The sequence below is a fragment of the Cebidichthys violaceus genome, unplaced genomic scaffold, assembly GCF_023349555.1.
Source record: "Cebidichthys violaceus isolate CVI_PGR_0920_01 unplaced genomic scaffold, fCebVio1.0.p SCAF_45, whole genome shotgun sequence".
Lineage (NCBI taxonomy): Eukaryota > Metazoa > Chordata > Actinopteri > Perciformes > Stichaeidae > Cebidichthys > Cebidichthys violaceus.
The window spans coordinates 1,487,467-1,514,918 of NW_027176650.1; the positions used below are offsets into that span (position 1 = coordinate 1,487,467).

General features: G+C 45.0%; 2 protein-coding genes across 9 annotated transcripts in view; one reads left to right on the plus strand and one right to left on the minus strand.

Annotated features, from left to right (window-relative positions):
* The window catches only part of LOC137886693 (BAR/IMD domain-containing adapter protein 2-like), a 56,062-nt gene extending 52,617 nt beyond the window's left edge, over nucleotides 1-3,445 (plus strand). For 3 of the 6 annotated variants that reach the window (XM_068729252.1, XM_068729253.1, XM_068729259.1), the window contains one exon: nucleotides 1,716-3,445. In XM_068729252.1, the coding sequence (XP_068585353.1) occupies nucleotides 1,716-1,860 (145 nt within the window). In that variant the 3' untranslated portion in view covers nucleotides 1,861-3,445. Of the gene's footprint in view, nucleotides 1-1,204 lie in introns of all 6 variants that reach the window. The other 3 variants (XM_068729257.1, XM_068729256.1, XM_068729255.1) reach the window with 3 other exon arrangements.
* Nucleotides 3,446-7,069: 3,624 nt separating this feature from the next.
* On the minus strand, nucleotides 7,070-27,090 carry LOC137886630 (serine/threonine-protein kinase LMTK1-like). 3 transcript variants are annotated; one of them, XM_068729164.1, is made up of 13 exons: nucleotides 26,960-27,090; nucleotides 21,688-21,829; nucleotides 17,821-17,900; nucleotides 16,994-17,112; nucleotides 16,419-16,506; nucleotides 15,521-15,654; nucleotides 15,023-15,107; nucleotides 14,645-14,766; nucleotides 14,340-14,489; nucleotides 10,618-14,203; nucleotides 10,283-10,412; nucleotides 9,970-10,176; nucleotides 7,070-9,244 (listed from the first exon to the last, which is right to left on the minus strand). In XM_068729164.1, exons 1-13 carry the CDS (start codon nucleotides 27,002-27,004, stop codon nucleotides 9,216-9,218), a joined length of 4,917 nt encoding a protein of 1,638 aa, XP_068585265.1. In that variant the 5' UTR covers nucleotides 27,005-27,090; the 3' UTR covers nucleotides 7,070-9,215. The 3 variants fall into 3 exon arrangements, with proteins under 3 accessions (XP_068585265.1, XP_068585263.1, XP_068585264.1); XM_068729162.1 differs by lacking the exon at nucleotides 26,960-27,090 and adding an exon at nucleotides 23,843-24,239; XM_068729163.1 differs by lacking the exon at nucleotides 26,960-27,090 and adding an exon at nucleotides 23,016-23,473.
* Nucleotides 27,091-27,452: the final 362 nt, after the last annotated feature.

Sequence of the window (27,452 nt, forward strand, 5' to 3'; positions counted from 1 at the left end):
CCCTCCTGCTTCACCGCATTAACCAGAGGCTCTTCTTGCACATTTGGTGTCTCTTCTCACGTCAACATTTCTGGAACTGCGTCGGTTCCCATCATAGCCTGCCACCGGCCTTGCTGCATGTAAAGTGTGTGTGTGCGCGCTTGTGTGTGTGCGTGTGTGTGTGTGTGTGTGTGTGTGTGTGTGTGTGTGTGTGTGTGTGTGTGTGTGTGTGTGTGTGAGTGTGTGTGTGCGTTCGGTGCATAGTAGTAGTTACGCTGCATCCTACCCGCCCTGACCTGCCAATGCCATACACCCACTGGCCTGCTCTCCCTGCTGCTAGCAAAGGTACCTTCTTCAACTCAACTGTGTGTGTGTGTGTGTGTGTGTGTGTGTGTGTGTGTGTGTGTGTGTGTGTGTGTGTGTGTGCGTGCGTGCGTGCGTGTGTGCGTGCGTGCGTGCGTGCGTGCGTGTCCTCATCACAGCATATTCATGTTATAGTGCCAGTGTCTGTCATTGTTTTTGTTTACTGTGTTGTGTGGGTTATTTTTGTGTCCTGTTTGTTCTGAATTCAATATATATATTTGAGTCATAATTCACATGTTTCCAGTTTAAATGTGAGTAGAGCTGTGACTTGTTTGGGTTTCTATAAATGTCTTTGTGTCTCACTTCACCGTCGATAAATAGACACCGCCGTTATTTCAGATTCATCAGTAGAGTAATAAACAAGGTAGACCATCATTGAGTTTGACTGGCAGCCATAGATTTATCACAGCATTAGAATGTCATGAAAACAGGAACAAACTTTAATTAAAGGAGCTAAAAAAACTGTAAAGTTATTTGTTTGTTGACCTGTAAATCGTAAAAATCTTGAATACATTATAATAGAGATTTTCCTGCAATATATAAATTAGAAAATACTAACCTCAGCATCTCGAAATTGTACCTGAGTCCAGTACTTCAGTAAATGTACAAATGTACTCACCAGCTCTTGATTTCACAGCTAGGGAAGAGGACAGAGGACATGGAGACATGTTAAAGCTCCCAGTTGTCTCAGTCATGGTCTCGTATTATTGATCACAACTTGTGTTTATAGTAGTTAAATATGCATAATGTAAAGCCATGTAAGAACACACTGTTAGTACTTATATAATAATATAATGTGTCACTTATTGGTGTTTGAGGAGATCCTGACTGTTGACACGTGGGGACTGTCTCTGCCTTTCAGCACAGGGCCTGATTACGCCCGCTTTTGAGTGACCGCGCCCTATCGTAAGTGACGGACCTGTGGCCCTCAGGATCTTCATGCAACCTTTTCCTTTCTCTACTTCCTGTTATCACAGAAAACTGCTTCATTGTCGTGTCGGCTTTGGGTGACGTTCGGCTGCTTTTGGGTTACTTCCATCTCCTTTATGTGTGTGTGTGTGTGTGTGTGTGTGTGTGTGTGTGTGTGTGTGTGTGTGTGTGTGGGGGAGGTCATGTGACCTGTGGGGCATAATGCACATTTCAGAGAACGTGTTGCATGTTTCAGCATCATGCTCAACTTATTTTTTATTTTTTGCATGATTCATGACTCATGACTAATTTTTACTTTTTACAATTGCACTGTTGCCAAACAGGAGCTGTTTCATCCTGTGCCTCTTTGACCTTCTTATTTCATTTGAATTGTTTATTATTTGCAGTACATTAATCCTTCAGAACCAGAATGTTTTTCACTGTATTGTCTTTTCCCCTCCCAGCAGTGATCCCCCCATCAAGCCGGCCGTGGAGGCCCCGGCCAAACCGCCCCTTTCTGATGATGAGGAGGAGGAGGAGGAAGACCTGCCCGATGAAGCTCACTACGACTCCGTGGAGAAGGCCTCGACTCCCTCGGGGGAGTACTGAGCTCGCCCTCGGTTTAAACCGGCCGCAGGCGGATCACTGGTGCACACTGCACCCTCTGATTCAACCACAGTGTTATAATAGTGCTACTATGTAATACACATGATTATGACCAGCAAACGAAGGTCGCCACAACAATTCACACTTACAGTAATCTCTGTAATAGTTGAGACATAATATAATGTAAATAACAGCTAGAGTTGATTCGTATGTGATCTTCTAGCATGGAAAGCACATTGAAAGCCAAAAGAATGTAACAAATCAGGCTTTGCCATCGATCGTTTTTCTCTGGGTTGTAGTTCTGTAAAGGCATGTGCTCACATTCATGTGCTCACATTCATGCGCTCACATTCATGCGCTCACATTCATGGGTCATAGTGTCGGACAGCAGGGGAGCCGTTTCACTTTCAAAACGTACAATGACAACAGGCTTCTGTGCTTTTAAAACACAGCTTCTTCCCCCCCCGCCTCGTCCACAAGAGGGCGTTAATATGGGTAAGCTACGTCTCATCAGGTGGTTCACCTTTTAGCCTCACCTGTTAACACTGCCTCCTCACGGTCTGCACCGAGATGGATGATCTACAGTACGGCAAGTCAGATGATTCAGCAGATGATTGAGAGAAACAAATGACCTGAAAATAGACGAGCCACACAAATCAGCAGAATCTGTGAAATATATTTGCGCTGAGTGACGGCATCGAAACCGATAAGTTCAACTTCTTGTATCCTCACAGGAGATCCTATATTCTGTAATAATAGCTATAAGCAGCACTGCAGTAATAATGTGCTGTACTGGTTCTCAGATTACACTGATCTAATGTTTTGATTCATATTGTGTACAAGCGGTTTGTAAGATCTTCTTAAAGCAACACTTTATAAAAGAGAAATGAAATAATACAATCAGCGAGAGAAAGAACTTTGTGATTGCATGTTGACTTCTTTTATGTTTAAGATAACTTTGACATAGTGACACAAGGAATCCGGATTACACTGATACAGGTTGTATTAAATGTCACTTACCTCTGGTATTTCACCACCATAGTGTGGATTTAGTTTGTCCAGGTTTTGAGATACATCGGTCTCTTAGATTTCACTCTCCACCCTAACATCATGGAGTCTAGTGTACATTCTGAAGATATAGTCCCAATTAAAAGAGTTTTCTGTGGATTATCTAGAGTTACTAGAACACTGTCACCTCATACAAATCTGTTTTATTAAAAAGAGCAACTTCATGACGATGTGTTGAAAGATTTAAGTATGTTAACTTCATCACACCTGGGTGTGAACAATTGGGATCCTTTGTACTCGTGACCACATCCAACTGAGACATTGCAGATCTGTGAAGATCCCACAAAGCACGGCGCAAACACGAGATGGTGGAGCAAACAGAATGTTCTGGGTGTAGTTCAAAATATTAGCAGCGAAAATCCCCAAAACTGGTCAAATGGTAAAACCTGTATCAGTGTAAAACATGAAGACTAATACAATACAAATATGACTGACAGTCAAACATGTATCACGTGATTTGTTGGGAAACACAGTGTCTGTTTTTAAATTCATTATGAGAATAAAGAATCGAGTAACTGTCCACATTGTGCTGTGTGTCTCGTATGTACTGCATCGCTGGGATCAGACTACAGGAAGTTTGTCCTGTAGTCTGATCCCAGTTTGTTTGTCTTCTGGGTCAGATCAGATGATCAAAGACAAACATTCTGGCCTTGAATTAGTTGACAACTTGCGTGAACAAACAATATTATTCATCTTTTACTTCTGTGTTTACAGTTGTATACCCATATATGTAGTACAGCACGGAATACAATTTGTCCTGAAAAATAATGGTATGTCATGGACAATGTAAAAAACAAAGTTACAAAGTTCAGTATAGTATGGCATAAAATAGTAAAATATGTCTTAAAATAAAGTCCTTGTATGGCCATAAAGAAGTTGTAGTAGAGTATGTCATTACAAATTCAAGATGTAGTATGTTATGACATGAGAAAAGTAATTTATAGTCATTGTATAGTATTTCACAAAAAGCCATAGTTAAATTGACCATTAATAGTCTTAGTGTACATGTAAATATTAAAAAGTAATAGTAAACTATGTCAGTAAAATATCATTGGATATTATGCAATATGTCACATAGAACATATAGTATGGTGTGCCATAAAAGTCAATATAGTATTTCACAAAAAGTCATAGTATAGCATGTCCAAAAATGTCAACTTATAATATGTCCGTGAAAGTTATGAAAACTTCATAATATAGCATGTCGAAAAAGGAAAAAAAAACTACAACATACTGTAGCATGTCAAAATAGTCATATAGTGTTAACATGTCAAAGCGGCCATGCAGGCAAATGTGCAGATCAGGAGTCCAGAAGAGGTTTCAGATTAAGCTTTATTTATTTTTACATTCCACCACCACACTAACAGTTCCCAGCAGTCTCCACCATTCTCTACCAGCCTCCACCAGTCTCTACCAGCCTCTACCAGCCTCCACCAGTCTCTACCAGCCTCCTCTACCAGTTTCTATCAGCCTCCTCTATCAGCCTCTATCAGCCTCTACCAGCCTCTACCAGTCTTTACCAGTCTCCTCTACCAGTCTCTATCAGCCCCCTCTACCAGCCTCTACCAGCCTCTACGAGCCTCTATCAGTCTCTACCAGCCTCCACCAGTTTCCTCTCCCAGCCTCTACCAGTCTTTACCAGTCTCCTCTACCAGCCTCTACCAGTCTTTACCAGTCTCCTCTACCAGCCTCTACCAGTCTCTACCAGTCTCTATCAGCCTCTACCAGCCTCTACCAGTCTCCTCTACCAGCCTCTACCAGCCTCTACCAGCCTCTACCAGTCTCTACCAGTCTCTATCAGCCTCTACCAGCCTCTACCAGTCTCCTCTACCAGCCTCTACCAGCCTCTACCAGCCTCTACCAGTCTCAACCAGCCTCTACCAGCCTCTACCAGCCTCTACTAGTCTCTACCAGTCTCAACCAGCCTCTACCAGCCTCTATCAGTCTCTACCAGCCTCCACCAGTTTCCTCTCCCAGTCTCTACCAGCCTCTACCAGCCTCTACTAGTCTCTACCAGTCTCAACCAGCCTCTACCAGCCTCTATCAGTCTCTACCAGCCTCCACCAGTTTCCTCTACCAGCTTCTACCAGCCTCTCTACACAAACAAACTAAGCTCCTTGTATACACCTTCTCACTCTAATTAGCCCAGACATACCATCTACAGGTAAGTATATATATCAACAATCTATGTACAATGAATATTTACATGATTTCACTAACCCAAAGACATCAATAATAATTTACAAATATTTACGATCCCTATAAATAGAGTAAATTATAAACACATCATTTATCTAAATAAACAGAGCAACACATATCTTGACTTCCCCCCTACCCGCTTCCTGTGGTTGGTACTTCCCAGAACTGTAAATGGGTGCTCGAGCTTCCAGGTAACTATTTTGTCCGAACACCCTGGGAAGAGGAAACGGGCAGAGGTGAGTTATTGCAATATTTATACTGACTTTTATCTTTAGCTTGGCCATATATATGCACTCCATTGTTCTGCCACGTAACTAATTGGACATTAATACAATCCGGTCTGTTCCATCAGTCACTCACTGCCGTCGTCTATTTGTTTGTTCCCAGGGAGAACAAAAGGAACAACTGTGTCCCAGGTGTGCACATGGCTCCCAGCATCCACAGTCTAACAATAAATAAACACAATGACATTGTGTGCGTTTTCCTTGGTACCTTCATTACACCACATCTCAAATACTGTCCGCAGCATAGATAACGGCGGTACGTTGTTACATTTAGCATGTTGAAAAAAGTAAAAAAAAGTCTTAGTATAGCATATGGAAAAAGTCACAAAAGTCATGATATGGCATATTGAAAAAAGTCAGTGTTAGATGGGTATCAAACCCCCGAGATATATATGTATACATATATATATATATATATATATGTATACATATATACATATATATATGAATATATATATACTTATATATTATAATTATAATAATAACACACACATATTATAATATATCATTATAAAAAGAATCATAATTCTTTTTCATGTTTTTCTAAATTAATAATCAGTTAATTCAATCAGTTGTTATGTTAAATAACTAATTTTCAACAACAAAAACAGCAAAACAAACTGTTTAACTTTTCATCATTTTCTCAATGTGATTTGGACAATTTTGGAGAAAATGTGCCTGCAGGAGTGGGGGGGGGGGGGGTATATAAAAAATATAATGTATGTGCATATTTTCATGACTTTTTTCGACATGCTATACTATGACTTTTTTCGACATACTATACTATGACATTTTTCAACATACTATATACGATGACTTTTTTCGACATACTATATTATGACTTTTTTGACATATTATACTATGACATTTTTCGACAGGCTATACTATGACTTTTTTCGACATACTGTACTACGACTTTTTTATGACTTTTTTTGACATAATATACTATGACTTTTTTCGACATGCTATACTATTTTTTTCAACATACTATACTATGACTTTTTTTGACAAACTGTACTATGACTTTTTTCAACATACTATAATATGACTTTTTTATGACATTATTCAACATGTTATAATACTACGGTGATAGTATAGCATGTTGAAAAAAGTCAAAAAACAGTCATTGTATAGCATGTCGAAAAAAGTCATAGTAATAGTATTTAGGGGTTAAGTGTCTTACTGAAGGACACATTGACATGAGATTAGCAGAGGAGGAGCTGGGGATTGAACCGACAACCCTCTGATTAAAAGGCTGCCTTGCTCTCCACTTAGCCAGGGACAGTAGTTGAGAATCCCTGACAAGTATGTCTATAAAAAGTCATAGTATAGCATGTAGAAAAAGCATGCTTTATAGCATATATATACTTAATTTTGAGAATAAAGAACCAGGTTTTCACCCATATCGTACTTTACATCTTTTATGTCATGCTGTGATCAGACGACACGTCTTTCAAGATGCATGCTCTCAGATCAGGTGATCAAATTAATTCTGCCTCCACCTGACAGCACCAACAATAATATTAATCTTTTACTTCTTTGGTACATGGAAGACTGTTAGACTCTCATTGTCGGGCTAACATTGGAATCTGATCCCAGCATGAGCCTAGATTTACTTTGTTAAAATACTATAAATAAAAAGGTCAACAGATATCTTAAGATGTGTAAAACAGACTTTATTTATATTTGATAGAAGGTACAGAAAGTAATGATGTGACCAGGTCATTGGGGGGGGGGGCACATGTTACCGACAGTATCGCAAACCAAAACCTTTATGATTTTTTTTTTTTTTTAGGACCAGGCCAAAGCTCTTGTATTGTTCCTTCTGTCTGTCTCCATTTTGGGGGTAAAAACAACACCAACTGTTGCCCCTGAATCAACAACACAACATCTCTTTGGCAACAATAAAACATGAGACATTTAAACCTCCCCTCCTATTCAGGTACAAGTACATCAATACTCTAAAAAGTATTCTTGTCGAGATACAAAAATATTACGGACAGCTGTCTAGATGGTTCTATGCTTCACTGTTTCAGAATATTAAAGCCCTGGAAGGCAAACAGACACTTAGAAGACACTCTATGTTGACGGGGCGTTTTGAAAGGAGGCAACCAGCAGCTCATCAACCACTTCACCTCCTTCCATTTACACACAGAAAACAAAGCTTTGCAACAGTTCGTGATCATGGCGTCAGCCCTCGATTGACCCTCCAACACTGAATTGATCCGTTATTCTTTTCATATTGAATCTCATTCTGTTACCGTTTCAACGTGATGCTCAGATTTGTCTTCCTGTTTTAACCCAAATTCATAACGAGTTAGAAGAACCAGAAACGGTTCATCGGTTCAGCTCAATACCAGCGTCGTTGCACAAAACTGATGAAATGAAGCTCAGTGAAGCCAATATACAGCAAGCGACGGTAACCGTGAAGCCAAGACAGCTGTTCTCGTTCCTCTCACAAACATCACATGGGAGGCTGAGCAGAAGCTGAGAAATACCGGATGTATAATGTGCTGATTTACAGATGCATGTATGTTCAGACTAATATAACTCAAAAGCCTTTTAAAAACATGGTTGTGCATGTTTGTATTTTGAAACATTGGCCTATAGGGTTGGGCAATATGATGATATATAATGACCATAAATAAAACCACGGTATCTATCCCTTTAATACCTCTGGCGGTATTAGGCCTTTGTGAATATTGTTGCAAATGAATATGAGTATTACTGCATTTCGGCCATATTGGATTTACTGGATCTCTGCATCAATGTGATGACGAACCTTGATTTGCCAAGTGTTATTTCATAATGATGTATACCACTGTCAGGATACAATATTACATATATACATACATTGCCCAGCCGTATTGGCCCATGTTTCCCTGACCATGTGTGCCCATCTCTTCTCCAAAACAACAAAAAACTCTCCCTTTTTGTCTCTAAGCAATACATTCCTATAGATACTGCTTAATAGATACTTGAAAACCATGCATTGCTTCAATTGGAAAAACCTGTTACGCCTTTAATAAGAATTAAATCTGAAAGGACTTCCTGTCACTACGGTGACAATGTTGTGCCGGATGTTTACAACAAAGAGGGATCGGTCGTGATGGCGGTGCTGGCGCTCAATTTGGTAGAGAGAATGAGCCACTTATTCATGTAAAAGAGTACAGTAGTGGTCCTGATACAAAAGAAAAGAGTCACAAAATATCACATTGTCCAGGTTCAATCAGCTGTTTCCAAAAAACAAAATGGACATTCTGTAACCAAACGTGACCCATTGAAATTCCCTTTGCTTCCTTCTTTCCCGCTCGCATGTCCTTTGTCTCTGGATGAATATTAACAATATATTACTCATGATACCTAAAGGATTCTCGTTGATATTTATTAAGACAAGTTACGCAGTTTCCTAAAAAGTACAAAGTCTGTGGAGCTGTGCCGATCCAGTTTAACTCTGAGTCCAGGTGGCTCCGCTCTCTCAGGAGTGCTTCCCATCATAAATTAAGAGGTGGCAAATGTGACGTCCTTCCATTGTGTCTCTTTGATCTGAAAAATATGCACAATTCAAAGTTCCCCCTGCTTTCATGGACTATTTACATCATACGCACAGTATATATTAATATTCTGTAGATTGTATACATTAACCATTCTCTTTTCAGTATTCTAAACAGCTCAGGTCAAAAAGTGTCGACGGGCGGTAAGAGGCACTGTCTTGTGTTTCTAAAACCTGACGTTAAAAAATAAATTAGAAGTCATGCTAGCAGGCCGAGTTGTCGTCACGGAGAGGCAGTAAACGTCCACAGCTCGTCATTCTTTGTCCCCGTCCTCGCTGCTTCCTGCAAGAGACGGACCGAGGAACAGACGATTAGTCAACGCAAGGACTCCTTACAGGCTATTAGGCATCTGGCTCCTGCAAAGTGTTGGCAGAGTTCTATGAAACTTGGCCAGAAAGTTTATTATCTCATCAGCACGGTACATAAGTTTGACTGTAAATCAGTCTGTGGCAACACGTTGTAGCCAACAATTACATCTTTAATGGGCCAGTTTGTAAAACTGGGATTAAGTTTAACACAAGATAAAGAAGTTTTTTAATAACCGTATTAGCTAAAACATGCACATGATTTAGAATTCATCTAGCTTTAGATTAGTTCCTCCAAGAGTCAAGGCTTCAAACTAAACCTCAGAGGAACCATAAGCGCAGATATCTGAAACAATTAGCACCAACTTTGACAATTATTTTTCATTTTCGCATGTCTACAGATAATCCGTTTTGAGCTCACATTCTTTAATCTTTAATTGTTACTTATTCAGACAATAAAAGTTGCAAAGTTCTTTTAATCTACAAAAGATCAAGACTTTCTTTCAGTCCTTTGAGCTTTGATGTGAAGAGACCGTAGCCTTATTGTTGCTGTGTTTTTGTGGCATTGACCATGAAATCACAAGTTTGATCTGTTAACCATTTTCAGTTTGATCAAAAATTCAATCTGCATCTCGGTCCCAGAAAACTAAATCAAATCAATAAAAACTTGTATCATATTTGAGGAAAGATGAGGTGACCCACCTCCTGCGGAGTCCATGTCAGAGTCGGAGATGTGAGTGATGGAGAAACGAGACACGCTGGAGGGGGAGACGGTGAAGCGGGAGAACTGTACGGCTGGTTTGGGGTCCGGAGCTTTGGGGATGAAGCGGGGGGGAGGGGAGTCGGACGCCACTGAGGATGTTGGCAGAGGGAGCAGGGGGAAGTCGTCCTCCCACTCATATCCTGCACCTGAGAGCAGATCATAATAAGATATTTAGGTATTTAATTAGATCTTATCTTTTATTTAAGAATTGATATTTGAGTTCTACATTAAGGAATGCACTGTTGTACTTACTCTCCTCTGAGACGTTCCCATCTGAAGAGTCATCTGAGGCGTTGAGCCTTTCTTGGGATTTGCTGCGTGAACTCTGACCCTCCGCTCCGAGAGGGAAGCCATGCTCAGCCAGCTCTTTAGTTGGGCTTTCCTGGTGACAGTGAAGATAAGTAGAAGAAGCTGTTAGATGGACTTCAGATCAAAGAACGCAGACAGATTCACTGCCGCTACAACTTCACTGGCTTTAAAGATTCTTAAAGCTAACGTGTTTGCAAGATTCTTACGGCAAAACCAGGATTATTTCTGAGTCATGCTGCCCATTTGCTCTGTTTGAATATTCCCTTTCTGCCACTCACCTGATCGAACAGGTAGACCGTGACATCGTCAAAAAAAGACACCGTCTTCCTCTTGTATCCGAGCTCCTCCTCCAGGTTCTCTGCCGTAAGCAGCGTCGGCATCTTAAGGAGGCTGCGCAGGTTGTGGTCTTCGCTGCTGTCGCTCACCACGATGGGCACCGGGTAGCACTCGTCGTCGCTCTCCTCCCCGCCGCTCTGCTCCTGCACGCTGTAGATTCGCAGCTCCTCGTCCGACTCGTCGCTGTCGTCGCTGTCGCCGTCCTCCTCGTCCGCTTCTTCCCCGTTAGCCGGAGGCCCTCGGCCCTCCGTTGCAGTCAGCGGAGGGGGAGGGGTGGAGGGAGGTGGAGGAGAGGACGAAGAAAACCGCCTGGTGCTTGCCGTGTGCTGCAAGGCCACCTCGTCTTTGGGTAAAGTGTGCAGGATTTCACCGGATATCCCCGAAGGTCTGTTTTGAATCGTCTTGATCTCTGGCTCTTCTGTTGTTTCTACATCTTGAACAGAGTCTTCTGCTTCCTCCTCCTCTACCTTGACGTCTGAGGTACAATCTCCATTCAGGGCACCAAGGGCTTCTTCCATGGCCCCCACCACCTCTGCCGCCCAGTCTCCTAGGGACGAGCTCTCCTCCTGAGATGGCCATTCATCCAGCCCGCCATCTGCTATTGAAGCGCTGTCAGAGGGCTCCACATGTAGCCCCAGTACCTCATCCTGGTCACACTCTTCTGTCAAATATGCATCCATCTCTACTGGAGATGAGGATTCTGTTCGTCCTGTTGATATGTGTTTCACGTCAAGTTTAATGTCTTTGTTCACTACGGTGTCGTTTAGCTCTTCCTCCTCCTCGTTCTTCCTTTTCTCGCCCTTCCTTTGTCCCATGCGTTCCTTTTCAACATCTTCTTCATCTCTCAGTCTCTCTGACAGTTCTTCCCCTTCATCCCTGGACTGCCTTTCATTCTCATAGTCTGAAAAGTAGGCCGAGTCTCTGTATGGAGTCTTATCGCTCAGCGGTAGAAGACTGTGGTCGCCGGTCTGTGAGGCTCCCAAGGCCAAATCTTCCCCTGATGATGGTTCAGCCTCTCGCTCTACTTCACCCTCCTCTTCCTGCTCCTCCAGCTCCTTGTCCTCCTCCAGGCTTGCATGAAGGGTAGGTTGTTCACGGGGTTCATGAGGCTCTTTGGGTACAAACTCGGGGCTCTCATTATTTTCTGTGTCGTATCCACTGTCCATAGCTTTAGGTGAGCTGGAAGGGTGGGAGGACGCGGGGCTGAAGCCTTCGCAAGACCCAGCTGCAGAGGGCAGATCCATGGAATCCATGGAATCCGGAGTTCCTACCTGCTTCTGGAGCGACTTGAAGGCAGGAGAGGCGTTCAGCTCGCTGGACTCGTCTGCAAAGATGCCTGAGGTGACGTCGGTGATGTCATCTGTGACGTCGTCGTCGTCGTCGTCACTGCAGTCGAGGATGTCGGCGAGGCTCACGCTGGAGCCCCCTCGGTCGACGCCGCTGTCGCCAGTGTGACTCAACTCAGACTGCGGATCTGTGAGGGCCACCATCACGTGCATGTTGTCATCAGGAGGCGGAGTGGTTACAGTCATTGTCAGGGTCACCTCTTCTACTTTAGGCTCTGCCGGCTTTTGCATGATTAGATTTTCTTTGATTACGTCCGCCCTCTTCTCTTTGAAGAGAGCTTTATCAGTTGTAAGGTCAACATATTGCTCTCTAATGTCTTCGGTCTTTGTCAAAGAAGGTTTGGCCACAATGGGACCCCCTGGAGCCGGTGATAGATTGATCATCTCGTCATTGCTTGAGGTGTCAATGGCCTTATCGCTGATGTAGCTGCTGTGACTGTAGCTGCTGTGACTGTAGCTGTTGTTTCTGACCAGCAAGCCTGTGAGCGGGTCAACAAAGTGTGAGTGGCAGCAATCTCCAGATGCCGGCACTTGAGTCTCGCCCTCATGGCACAGGTAGATGTAAGCGTTGCAGTTGTCTGAGGGCACCATTGCATGATGTTTGCTCAGACTAAGGCAGGCACTGTTGTCTTTGGCCTGGTGGGGCTCGAGATAGTCAACGGGTTTGGGAAGAGAGTGGAAGGCCAGGCTATGCTCCTCCGGCCAGGAGTCTTCAATGTCTGTACTTGGCATTGTGTAGTGAAAGTCCACGTAGGCATCCTGTCTGCAGCTGTGGCTCCCGCGTCTGTGGTGACCCACGCTGCTGTGGCGACCCACGCTGCTGTGGCGACCCACGCTGCTGTGGCGACCCACGCTGCTGTGGCGGTGTTTTGAAGGCCAAGTGTTGCAGGTGTGTCTCTCAACGAATATGTCCTCTTCTTCCTCCTCCTCTGTATCGCTGTCTCTGTGCCCGATGAAGAGCGCCCCCTCTGTCTCCATGTTAATGCTGACGGAGTGGCTGTTGTGCCTGGTGTGTCCGGGCATGGTCTTCCTCAGGGAGCCCATCATGTCGTAGTAGCCCCCCGTCATGTTCTTTCCTATGATGGAGGTCTGACTTGTGTCCATGTAGGCGTCCCTGTAGGCCTGTTGAGGTGCACTGTTCACGGCGGGGGTTATGCCTAGTGGGTTCTCCAACTCACCCAAGGCCTGACGCAGGCTCCTTGACCCCCAGCTCTCCTGATGACGCTCACTGGAGGAGTCACGTCCAATCAGATAGTGATCTATTCCCAAAGGGGGTGAGTGCTCATAGTAGTAACCCCCGTCTCTGTCTTTATAGGACACATAGTGACTAGACTCCCAGGGTCGCAGTGGGCTATTGTCCAACACTTGCCCTAAAAGGGGCTCCATTGTCAGGGAGATAGCAGGACTTGAGTCATTCGAGTCGTACATATCTGACTTATGGATGTCTGCTGACCAGAAAGGACCCGTGTTCTTGGTCTGTGACGGGCAGGCCATGCACTCGCCTGAGTCGGCGCTCCCAGTCAGAAAGCTCCCGTTGCTGCCTTGGTAGTCTGGGCTGTAGGAGCACATGGTGTAGTCCAGATCAATGTTACAATCTACCGGCTCTTCGATGCGGATGTAGTATTCACTGCTTACTGAGGGGCTGTGGGCACTGAGGACAGGAAGTATGCCTGGAGCGTGGAGATGTTTTGATTGGTAGTAAGAAGGAGAAAGTCCGTGGCTGAGACTCTCTATGGGGCAGCCTCCCACGATGCCCCCAGGTGGGTAAAACGCTTCCTGGTGATGATGGTCGACCTGATCCAGGGCACTAGAGGAGTCCGGGGCTCTGTACGACTGGTCTGCTCTGGCTTGCTCCCACTTGTACTCAAAGTTCAGGCCATGGCTGGTCTCTGTGACCGTAAGTATATCATCCCCGGACTCTGAGTGGTAGCCATCACCAGCCGAAAATTGCTCAAGGAGGGGAAAAGAGGAGGAGGTCGATGAGGGGTGGTCTCGGGACATTGCCGAGGCACCGCGGTGGCTGTTGAATATAGTATTGGGACGCAGGGATTTCCATCGCCTCTCAAAGTCCTCTTCGACCTCGCTGGCCCCCTTGGCACACAGGTAGCTGAGCAGCAAGTGGACTTCCTCTGCATTGGGTCTCTGCTCAGGCTGGAGCCAGCAGAACTGCATCACCTCATACCTGAGGAGCACAAGCATAAGAACTGTGTTTCTCTGAGTGTTGTGTTTTGCAGGAAATGTTTTCGCATCTCCTGCAAAAACACAACTGTTCAATATTTTAAAGATGTTTCTAAATGTGGTTCTGGTTTGAGTCTCACCAGCGCTCAGCCAGGGGCACTTTGAGCAGCGGTTTGGGCAGTCGCAGCTGCTGCTCCCTCACAGCGTAGGTCAGTACTTGTCTGTCAGAGTAGTGTCTGTAGGGCTGGTTTCCAAGCTCGAACAGCTCCCAGATCGTAACGCCTAGAGACCTGAGACACAGCATAAAAACAGCAATCACAACAAGAACATGTCATCCCCCCTATAGACAAATACTTAATCTAGTCGCTAAATAATTGTGTGTGTGTGTGTGTGTGTGTGTGTGTGTGTGTGTGTGTGTGTGTGTGTGTGTGTGTGTGTGTCCTACCACATGTTGCTGTGTTGGGTCTGGTCAGTCACCAGCAGGTTTCCGTGGACCTCGTCCACCAGCTCTGGAGCGATCCAGCGCAGCGGCACGCACATCTGATCTGATGTTGTGTAGTAATCATCCTGAAAGGAGGGACGAAGGGACAGAAGACAATTGTACTTTTTAAAATGTATTTGTATTCAGTCATATCAGCCGCACAGTAAAAACAAACAAAAAGCATGATGAAATAATCTGTAAACTCTGTAGAAACTCACTTGGGTGGAGTAAATGTCTATTCGTAGATGTAGGACTCATAACTATCTTAGCTCACCTTTTTTATTAATTCATTAAAACACTTTTTTTTTACAGTTTGCATGTGTTTTTTTGTGATAAACAGACCTTGTACTTGTTCTGGGCCAGGCCATAATCGCCAATCTTCACTGAGACATCAGCAGTCAACAAGCAGTTCCTCAAAGCCAGGTCACTGGTCACAAAGGGGGGAGGAGGTAAACAGCTGTTACAGATCTTCATTATTAAGAAACATAAGAACAGGACGTTGCAGGATGGTCATATTTATTTAGGCACAAACATATTACCCTTCATGCAAAACACTGACTGCAAGATTAAATACTTCATCTTTCGAAGTTAGACTAGTTCAACGCTCCTGTCTCTGAAAATGGTGCTGAAATGTCGACGGGATGGAGGCTTGAGTTGTTGTGGAGATGAGGGTCACCGCCTGCAACAAAATCACTGATGCTGGAGTCTGTAAGGAGCACTCAGGCAGCACCAGGATATTGTTCCAGGAAGCAACCGGGAAGCAAAAGGCAAGAGTTTACCGATCAATAACAGACACTGGCTTCGGGCCTGGTGTGTTCTGTTTGACTAATGGCTTCCTACCTGTGCGTGAAGTTGTGTTTGTGCATGTGCAAGAGTCCCGAGGCGATGTCGCAGGCCATCCGTTGAAGAATCAAGGGCTCGGGGGTCATGGTCTCTGAGGACCTGCAGCTTCGGAGGTAACCCTTCACATCCCCCTGGACACGGTAGATAAATAAAATAAATATGTGTTACAGCCTCTGACCACTGGACGGCAGTCTTGTCATTGTGCTTAATGGGGCCAAGAGTCGCCCATCTCTTGTTCGTGTTAGAATCTGGAATCCTTCATGAAGAGCACCAGATGAACATCTTCTGTTCAGATATATACCTGAACTATCAGCTATCACCGATGCACACCACTTACACTGTGGAGTGAATTCAAAATGTATAGATCTAAAGTGGGAGCCCGTTCTTTGATTACTTAAATATCACCTCAATTATCAGCGTCAAATCTTCTGAGCCAAATGGATCCTGTTGGAGCCGATAGGCTGCAGGTTGAGTGGTACAACTGTACTGTGCCAAATAAATACAGCAGCTGCCAAGAATGTTTCTATTGTCAACAATAATTAACACAAAAATCATCTAAACTACAAAACATTAGAAGTTTTCAATCCATTTAATGTCCTGAACTGTTGTTGAAAAGACATGACCTGGGCTTTCATTAACTACAACACACATCTCACTGTAGATTACTTTTGATAGACTTCATGCACCAAATGCAATATATAGCCCAATATAAAAAAATAACACTTAGCTGCAAAGGAACATTGATTTTAATACAAAATAAAGTTCTTAAAGTAAATGAGGGGGCCGAGGCAGCTCTCCACTCCGCTCGGCACCAGGTTTGATTCATCTTCAGATGTTTCTTAATATGTATTAATCTCTTTTCCTGTAACCTGACCATGTGGGTTTGGATACTCACTAGCGGACAAAACTCCATCACCAGCAGGTAGGGAGTGATCTCGGTGCACTGGGCCAAACACTGCAGCAGAGCCGGGTGCTGGAGGGCACTGAAGAGCAGAGGAGGAGAGGAAGAAGAGCATGAGACCACAGCACCAGGTAGAACTACAAATGATATAAACCAATTCTAAATAATACATTAAACAATTGTGCATAGTATAGAAAGTTATAATTAAAGGACATGGTGTAAAAGTTCAGCATAACATTTCTTCTACAAGTAAAAGCTGGAAAATACTAAATAAAGTACTAATTTTGAGGCATGGTCCCTTATGTATTATGTATTATATATATATATAATATATATATATATATATTTTTTTTATTTATTTTTATTTATATATATATATATATATATATATATATATAAAATCCCCTCTGACATGTAGCGGAGGGAAAGTTAAAAATGTCAATACTCAGTTCCACCGCCTCAGAATTGACAGTGAACGTATGTATGAGTTACTTTACCGTCACTGACAGACAGAAGAACAGATATCCAACCAGAGTGACAGGTGACAGGTGACAGGAGTAAATAAATACCGGAAAGGCTGCGCTTCCTCCAGGAAGTGCATCTGGTCCTGCACGCTGCCGCTGGCTTTGAGTTCCTTCACCACCACCTGGGTGGTGTTCAGGCCTGCGTTCACCTCCCCCAGCAGAACCTGAAACGGTTCAGAAAGAGACGCATATACGCACGGGGAAGACAGATGGACGGACAGACGGACAGACATTTTTACACACAGACAAACCCATTGGAGCGTGGAGTGGAGTGGACACAGAGACGAACAAACAAAGACGTGAAGCAGTCATGCAGGAGGTTTAGGGGAGAGAATCCAAAATCAAAAAAAGATGGTGCAGAGACAGAAAAATGCAGACAAACGCACGTACAGATGGACATACCCAGTCAAGGTACACAAGGATGGAGAGGACGCATGTATGGTCATGAGTGAACAGTTTGAGTTGGAAGAGGAGGAGAAACGGAGAGAAGGGAGAGAACAAGAGAGAACGACAACAACATGTTATCTGGTTGTAAAAACACGAGACGAGCACATTGATCAGCCTGCGGTGTCACTTCTACCAGCTTAAAGTCTAGCCCTTCACGGACAGGCCGACATCAAAGGCCCAGCGATCAGGTCGGCGATACACACTCAGACGTTACAGGGTAACTCTTTTTTGGACTTTTTTGGACTGACTTCATCCTAAACAGGCGTCTGGGATCACAGCAGAGACTAACAGCCGTGACGTGGGGCTCACCGGCGCTGCCTTTCATCTACCCGGCGGGTAGCTGCAGGGACAGCGGGAGCGTCTGTCAAAACCACCGGCGGGAGGTTGTGAAGAGATGTGTGCAGGCGTCAGAAGTACGGGCTTACCTTCCCGAACCAGCCATTCCCGATCTCTTTCAGGTAGAGGAGACTGTGGCGGCCGAGATCCGTGGACTTCAGGAGCTGGACTGGAGGAGGAGAAGGAGAGAGGAAAAGGACGTTACAGTTATGATTGTGGTCTTTGCTGAGCTGTTTACGACGAATCACATGACAGCTACCAGTGTTTCAGAGATAACGAATGTATTTGTGCCACCATTCCAGCCAGCCATTGACTCCCATTACTTTCCATATATTGGCAGACCCTTTAAAACTTGCAGACTGACCATCAAGTCTGCATTTATTCTGTTTTTATCAAAGTTACATCATCGTAACAATCAAAATGACATGCGGCCTTTTCAAATAATTCCACATTTAAGTTGCATCGTCACACAACGATAATATAAAACGGATAATGCACGATTGATGTTCGCTCTGATGGATGGCACTACTCAAGGAAGCCCAAGTTATTAGCAACGCTTATTGATTTTCATACCATTAGTAAATGGATTGAAACAACATGGCAGGCAGCAATGTTTTCATGTCAGACGATGCAACCATTAAATCTATTCATTTATTTATTCATGCAACCTTTATTTAGACAGGAAAATCCCATTTAGATATGGAATCTCTTTCAAAGATAACGTACTTAAAAAATAAAAAAAGTTAAAAGTTAAAAGAGCACAAAAAACCATAAAGAAGACCTGAAACAAACCAGCACATTGCATGAATCAAATAATTTTCCTTCAGTGTTTAAATGATCCGTTATCCTGTTTTTAAAATCAAAAAACGGTTTCAGTTTCAGCTACTAATCAGTTACTTTTCCAAGAATTAAACTCAACTAAAAAGACACGCGACACATTGTTTGTGCAACATTTCATCTGCAAAATAAATTTAAAGCTTGACGTGAAATGGATGAACGTAAAGTAGATATAAGGTAAAAGATAAAAGCACAGATGACAGAACGCACCATCTCCAGGCTGTTAAGTGGTCACTGTAGAATCCATCGTCTGCCCAGTCGATTGTTATCAACCCTCTCTAAAAGGAAGTATCCGAACATGCCAGTGAACGTTGCCCATGGTCCTCGAGTAGATCGTGTAACTCGACTCTTGGGTCTAATTCTCTGCTGAGCCAGCTCTGAACCAACCACTGATCTGTCCGACTGTCCTCAAACTCCCCAACGCGTCTCCGTCAGCATCCCCCAATGACCCGAGTCCTTCCCGCCCGCAGAGCTGAGCTACGCCCGACCGCCCCGTCCCCGGCTCAGTCAAATGAAACGGGATAGACGACAGCACCCCCCCCCCGTCTCTCGCCCCTTCACCATCCATCCCTTTCTTTCTCTCAGTGTCTCCCACGATGACACTCAGACTCTGGGTGTAGAGGAAGACAGGCGGGTCTTTGTGGTGCTGTTGTCGTCTCCCCCCTTCCCCAGACTGCCACACAGTCCAGTCACTGTCCAGAGGCCATATTGGACACCCCCCCCCCCCCCCCCCCCCCCCCCCCCCCCCCCACCAGACTGGTCATTCCTTACACCCACTCACGCTCTCTCCGGCCCGGGGGCAGAACAACCGCCATTGTCTGGCTGCTTGGGGCAGCATGGCACCAGTTCGGACCAGTTAGTGCTCACACACTGGGGCTATTATCCACCTGATCCGTGACGCGTAGGAACCAACCGACTTCTACGATAACAACGGCAAGCAACGGGTCCCGCCAACGCCGTCACGTCAACCGCAAACATTCATAATGCTAATGGAACAATGAGGGGGAGACGACACATTTAGGGGAAAAGAAACTAAATTCTCAAAGACGATATTATATTTGTCTTCTGTTTCTTAACAGAATGTCAGAAAAAGAACTCCCGTGGTTGTCCCGACGTCCCTGAATAACCTGGTACGTTCTCAGATGTCTTTACAGCCAACACGCTAACTCAATCTCCATCTGAGCGTCCCGTCTGGTCTCGTCTAGTTCAATCGCTGTAGTATCCAGGAAGTCTTTAGCGAAATGCACAGCGGCTAAATCACTCAGAGCCAAATGGAATCCCCATTAATGCTCCTCCGGCCCAGTGCATTCGAGTCGGTGAGGTGCTGAGCTGTGGAGCTGTCCTTCGACATTTAGATTCACTTATGACGTGGTGGGCCCGTTCCTGTTGTGTAACTCAATTAGAAATGGTAGAGGCTGATGTGAGTGAGTGAGTGTTTGTTCGAAGGATGCAGAGAGTGTACGTATGTGCTCTGAGAGGAAGCAAGTCTCGATGTGTTCACATGTCCTCTCTGAGCTCCGCTAGTCTTCGCAGTGCGGCCTGCAGGCACGGAGCAGCTGCATCAGGGCGGGTCCTGCGTGGGGACCGGGGCCACGGACTGAGCCAAGCTCTCACAGTACTGGAGTCTCATTAGGAGGACTCCACCTATCCACAAAGTCCTTCGACGGTTCCCGGTGCACGGCAGGATGACGGGAGGAGATGGGAACGTTGTTTGAAAGTAACCAGACTGCCTCAGCTCTCAGGAGCCGTTATGAAATATGAGACTTGAACCTACGCCATGTTTGTTTAAAAGCAAGAACTGTTCTGTTCACTTTCTGATACAACAGATGTTCATCTCAACAACTGCTGTTCCTATTTATTATATACATATATCATGTCTGTGGTGCTGTGCTTTTCTCTATTCTTCTATTCTTCCCTTCGTTCTTTTGTGTAAGTTTAGCTTTAACATTTCATCACCTTGTAAAGCACTTTCAAACAAATGGCAAACAAATGAACTTCAGCTTGAACTGGCCTAGTTGTAGGAAAAGAAGACAAAATCAGAAAGTGGAGAGAGGAAGTGCTACAGTAGAGTACGATGGATCTCATTAGAAACAGACGTCTATCTCCCTCTATGATGTCAGTGGGCGAGGCAGTCCTGAAGGTGCAGTAATGAATCCCTGGCCTCTGTGATACCACATGGTTTCTATTATTCAGAGGACAACGCATATGTTAAAGGCCCAGTTTACTCAAATCACAGAACATATAGTGGGGGAAAACCCCCAAGTGGTTTCAATCCATGCACACATATTTAGTTTTTTTTACTCAGCTCATTATACGCTGCTAACGTTGAGCTAGTGTGGGTCAAACCGCATGAATGTAAAGACATTCACTTCTATGTGAGATCAGATCTAGACTGATCCCTGAGTTAACTGCGTGGGCATGATCCATTAAGTCCCGCCACGCCCCCGAGTCATCGGTTTATCGGGCAGCATCGACCCATTAACGCACAACCGGGACCATTGTCACACAGAGAGAGAGAGAGAGAGAGAGAGAGAGAGAGAGAGAGGGGAACACTCTCACTGGGGTTTTGTGCTCTCAAATGCCTGACATTCCTACAAGCAGCAGTGTAGGCCGGTCGCCTGGACATTATTACGCAACAGAGCAGATGTTTGTGGGAGAGAGAGAGAGAGAGAGGGAGAGCTGAGGAGCACAGAGTCCACTCTGTGGGGACGTGCAGCGAGGGATTGTGGGATAGGTGGAGACCCAGCTGACCGAGGCCAGCGTCGGGGCGGTGCTCACTCCGGGGACAAACGTTGGCCGAGGCCAGATGCTCTCCTCGCTCTGCCGCTACTCTCACACCCTTGAAATGTGCTCGCGAGTAGGTAGGTCATAAGTAAGGAAGGTCTTATAAAGCCAATGCAAGGCTTGAATCGGTACGCAGCAAATGACTGAAGATGTAAATTACAAAGCACTGACTGAAAAGGATTCTTTAAAACTGCTTTAAAGCTCAAGGCTCCACGTGTTTTCATACTAAATACAGAAATAAAATGTTCTTCAAGGTGACTTTTTCTCACTGGAAACTTTAGTTTGTGCACAACGTAAGTCGGTTCACGATAGATGAAGATGGAGACTCGACCCACCCGATCGAGACGGCTGCTTTGCGACCGGCAGCGACACCTCGGTGAGCGGCAGGATGTAGACGTCCGGGCTGCCCTGGGAGGCCGGCGAGGCCAAGGTGGACATATCTGCGTGGTACTCCTCCCCGTCCACATTCCTGAATTCCTGGAAGAAAAAAATAAAGACAAGAGCTCAAAAGGTCATGCGAAGGGACAGGTCGACTGCATTAGACTCACAACTGGTAACTTGCAAGAACGTGGCGATGCAAAATTGGAAACAAAGCGTGTCTTAATCTGCCTTTAGGGGCGTGGCGGATTATATAACGGTGCATGTCTACTCTGTGCATTAATGTTTGACTGCATCGATGTACAGAAAACACAGTTTAACTGAAGCAAGCTGTCCTGGCCCGCTGCAGTGTGTCTCCGACTGGAACATTTACCCAAAAGAGTATTTGTGCTAAGATTGCAAATATCTCCATCCTCCACATTTTCACAATTTAAGCGTGATGATTTTAGTGCTGAGACGCTTTCTGGAAACATCAAATCTGGAGGAAGGCCCGGAGAGAAAAACGCTCGCTCAGCAAGAACCTAATATATTCTAAAATAATGTATCAAAACTGACAATGAGCGTATTCGCAGAATAATGAGAAAAAGGGGAAAGCACTTCTGACTTCTTCAAGCTGACACCTGATCCAACTTCACAGGCCCCAAATGCCAGCGAGCAGCAGATCAATACGTCTTTACAGCGTAGACAAGCTGTTAGAGAGCTCGATGGCCGTCTATAAAGACTCTACTAATACACATATAAACCATCATTTTATGAGTCTCTGTCAACAATATAGAGAGTCCCTGCTTCGAAAAAAACATGTCAGAATGGAATCCTTTATGGAAAAAGAAAAATGGATGAAGTGGTTGAAGTCACTGTGCAGTGGTGAACGAGCTCGTCCTACCTGAGGTGAACTACGTTCACTCTGTTTATTTGTATCTGTGTATAACACATGGGACAATATCAACATGTCACAATTATTCCAGCCAAATATTTTTGAATAGGGTTATCGTGAATCATAAGGTCCTCATGCATAAATAGATGCTTAAAAAGTAGCAACATGGTGAGTCTGTTCTTGCTAGATAATGATTGTTTTAAACCAGGCTCTACTTTTTCTATTTCTACTGGAATACTTTGGGAAAGACGAAATGGATAAGATGAATAATGAGAATAAAAAAAGAGCCATGACAGTGAGGAGCCCCTGAAAGAGTCCTTCTGTCTGTTGAACGCAGGGACACAAGGCAGGATGAAGAGGAGGAGGAGGAGGAGGAGGAGGAGGAGGAGGGAGTTGGCTGCATCCACCGACCGGATGTCAGAATAAAAGTCTCTTAGATGAGAGCTGGAGAGTGGCGGGGTCCCAATGCTGGAAAAATGTGACCTGCTGCAGCCCTCTGCAACACACACACACACACACACACACACACACACACACACACACACACACACACACACCTCCGTCTGTCACTTCATCCTGTCCCCCCCAAAGAATGCGAGCACATACACACAACACACATGTGCGCACGCTCCCTCGGCCTCATATCCAAATCTTCACACGGCCCCGCTCGCCCTCCCATTTAACATGTGGTTTCACTCTCCACATCGACACACACACACACACACACACACACACACACACACACACACACACACACACACACACACACACACAAGCTTTTACAGAGCTGCAACATCCTCTCTCGATGCACATACTTCCTGCAGTAAAACGGTACCAGGACCAGGCCTGCAAATAATTAGTATTTTTTCAATCGATTAATCCATAAGTAAGAAAGTAAATCAGCAAATTAAAGAAATTCAAACTGCAATTTCCTAGAAAGCAAGCTGAGGTCCTCACATAGTTCTTTCTACTAACAGTCCAAAACTCAAAGAGAGAAACACATCGTCACATTGAGAAGCTGAAATCTGAATCTTTTCATTTTTGCTTTTTTAAAATTCGGTTTCCAGGTTCAAGTTTCAATAAAAAACAAAGCATTAACAGATTTACAAAAATAGGATGAACAATGAAGTGATCAAGATGTCCAACAAACTTCCTACAAATATGATCAACATTTGTCCTTTTCATCCGTCTTTCTCTCTTAATACCAACGCTCAGCATGTACATGTGTCTCTTCTTACCTTTCCTCAGAGTCCATGGGGACGGATGGCATATCAAACACCCTCTGCTTTGGTTTCAGCATCTCAAACTCTTTCATGTTTTCTCTCTCACACACACACACACACACACTCAGTGCCCCCCCCATGGTTCCCATGTGTGTGATGGATGCAGGGCAGCAGGAGCTTGGCGGTGCCGGGAGGAGCGGCTGCTGGAAAAAGGGCATCATGGTTCTGCAGAGAGAGTGTCATTGTTGAGTCCAGAGAGGAGGAAGAGCCGGACTGTCCGGCGGACTGCTGAGGACGGAGGGACGGAGGGAGAGAAGAGGAGACGCTGGGGAGGGAGAGGGAGGAGGAGGAGCGCCGTCTCCCAGTTCACAGGCCACGCCGAACCCGAGGTCGTCTCGTGAGGGAGAGGAGAGAAACTGAGCCCCCCACAAAAATGTGAGGGAGAAAAATACAAGTTGGAGGAAGACGAGGAGGGGGAGGAAGAGGGTGTTCACATACTATACATGTGACATCACTCCCTCTCTTCTTCTTCTCTCTCTCTCCCAAAAGCCAAAGAACATCTGCAGGGCAGTCCCCTTCCCCACAAAACCATGACAACACACACATATTTGCGGTTAACGCCATACTTGTGAGGACTCTTCACTGACTGCTTTCATTCCTGAACCTTCATCTTCATCACTACGGTCTTAACCTCAACATGAACCATTAAACTGGCCGCATGCTCTGTATTTGAGCCCTGGACAGTAGGAGCTTTAGGCATCAGAACCCACTTATTTTTAAACTTTTACATCAAGATTAAGGGGCGTGTGCAGAACGAGTGATCTCTAACTGTTCACCCAAATGCTGCTTTTGTGCTCATGTACTCTCGTATTAATTATTAAGGGCTTCTCTAAGCTGATTTTGTTGTTCAGGAATCTTACAAATTAGGAGACTTTTGAGGCACCTCATTCAGAGATTATTTAGAAGGGTGTGCATGAAGACATTTTAGATTTTCTAAAGAATGATTCTGCTCAACCCGGTCTCACTCCCGACTTGTCTAATACGACGGCTGCTCGATGCCCCCGGCTAACTAAGCACCCTGGTCATTAATAAATGCTCAGAGCAACTGATGTAGTAAAGAACAGAATAGGGAGGTGGAGGTGGAGGTGGATGGGTCAAACAAGATACTTCTGTTTGTGTCCTGTGGGAAAGTAAAAGTAATGTTGTCACTTGTCTCGTGTCTCGTTTGTCCCTGGGTGGGGAAACAGCTAGCCTGGTTCTGTCCAAGATGAACAAAGCTCAGAGATCACTAACAAAGATCTAGTTTCATCAAAAACTGAAGCGTGGCAATTTGTTTTAAGGGTTTTATAAAGGACTCATTTTGAGCAGGCACAAGAAATATTCATTTTTTAAGTTAATATTGTGTCATAAGGCCAGAATCTGCAATCATGGCAGGTCCCTTTATTTCTATGCAATGAGAAATTATTTTAAAAAAAAGGTTATTACTGGAGAGGGGATCGTTTCTCATCGTTCCTGTGAAACACAGAGAGCGTTTCTCTCTCATCTCCTCTTCCTGCTCTGGGAGCGGCTGTAGTCTAGTTCCAGATGGGGCCCTGAGGCCGGATGCACTGTGGCCTCATGGGTATGCCCTTCCTCAGGCCCTCTCTCTCTCTCCTCCCCCCTCCTCCCACCCTGGCCCCCTTCCTGGGAAACACCCCCCCCCCGACAGGTCCGAGCCGGGTGGTCCGACCCGCCGCCGACACAGACCAGACACGGACCACGTCAGTCACGCTGTATATCTCTGGACAGGCTGTGTGCAAAGAACACGGCTTGTGAACACAAGCCGTGTTCAGGAGAGGACAGGATGCGACGTAACGCGGCGACAGATGCTGCAGCTCTGTGCTTCCTAAGACAGATATGGACAAAAGGAAGAAAGGCCAACACGAAACCATCTCGCGTGTCTCTGAGCGGCAGTCTTAAATCACGCGCTTCTCTTGTCACAGCAGCATAAACCACAATTTTCCTCTAAATCCACCTGAATTACACGTCACGTCAAGCAGAGTTGAGACCCCAGAAGAGCTGCCTTAAGTAAAAGGAGTAAAGATTCGGACCCTTTAAACAGGGAGCTGTTGTATTGGGGCTTATCCCCCGGATCTAACGCTCAATAGCTTATATAAGGTTGTAACATGAAACAGTAGCTGAAGGATAAATCACGTTGAATTGACAGTTTCAAGCGTGGTGTGGGAATATGAATCACAGTGAGGGCTCGTTGTGTAAGAGAAAACATACGTACGAAAGACGGGCTGCAACCGGTGATTTATCTGTTCATTACTTTAACAGAATTTTATTTGATCTCATGTTTCCACAGCTCGAGGTCACTTCTTACAAATATGTAAAAACCCAAAAGATATTTAACTTGCAAAGACATCCTCACTTTAAGATGGAAACACTGAGTGTTGGTCACTTTGGTGCAGACGTTCATGGTCCCCAGAGGATGAACTGTAATCACTTCATCCATTAATGTTTCATCCAAGCAGCAGCATCAGCATCAGGCCAATATTTGAATCTGTCTTTGGTTTATAACTAACTTCTCACAAAACCATCGACATTCCCATCATCCTGCTGTATTTTTGCAGTCACACACACACACACACACACACACACACACACACACACACACACACACACACACACACACACACTTGTTCCCTGTCCTATTTTCTGCGTCGCTGTGACCCATTTCTGCTGCCGCTAAGAACCGGGGGTCTACATCAACGACACAAGACGGACCTGAAAAGAGCTGCAGGCCCCCCCGCCGCTACACAAACACATCCTCCACTGCCTTTGTTTGCTGCTCTGTCTACTTCCCATCAAACGTGTTCTAAGTACAGAACGCTGGAGACCTTGTGTACTGAATACAATGGAGGTCTAATGAGAGGCTGAGAGGAAGGTTGTGTGTTCAGGCCATTTGCAGTAATGTGCATGCGGGCAAAGAGAGAGCTAGAGTGCAGGTATCTCCGTGCCAGGCTGCATAAAAGCTTCTCGTGATTTAATGAGCGCGCCCGTGTTCGTCTTCGTGCCTCGTGTTTCTTTCGTGTTTCTTTCGTGGAAGTCGAGGTAGAAACGGTGTTCGGCTAAAGAGGAGAGGCCCACCTTGAAGCCGGTTTTGCTTTTCTTGCAGCAGAGGCAGGCCAGCATGAGGAAGACGAAGGTGAAGAGGCCCGAGAGGGAGACGGCCACCACGGCCAGGGACGACGACCAGGACAGCCCACTCAGCGGAGCGCCATCTGCGGGACACAAGCGGTACAGACGGACAGAACATGAGCCGAGGCGTAACACTGTTAGACCGTGTGAGCGTGAAAAGTTGATCTTAATTAACTCCTCCTTTTTCACAAAATTCAGATTATTGGTTAACGATGCAGGTACAAGCAGTCGTTTTACTTATTACTCACATTTTGTACTTTTTAAATGAAGTCAAAGTGTTGTAAATGTTCATAGTTCAGATATTTTCCCAGCAGACTTGTATAAACATGTTGGTATTCGTGGTTTCTGGTGAACCTGCATGATTTCCCCTGATTTGCGGGCCGCCATGTTTCTACGGTAGCCCAGAACGGACAAACTAAACTCTGGCTTCAGATAAGGTTCA

Bases quoted from the DNA above. Each gene is read 5' to 3' on its own strand.
- LOC137886630 (XM_068729164.1), bottom strand. From the start codon at position 27,004: ATGCTGGCCTGCCTCTGCTGCAAGAAAAGCAAAACCGGCTTCAAG. The intron at 15,655-16,418 runs GTGAGTATCCAA...TACCGTGTCCAG, and splicing joins TGATGGAGTTTTGTCCGCTA to GGGGATGTGAAGGGTTACCT. The intron at 10,177-10,282 runs GTAAGTACAACA...ATCTGCTCTCAG, and splicing joins TGGGAACGTCTCAGAGGAGA to GTGCAGGATATGAGTGGGAG.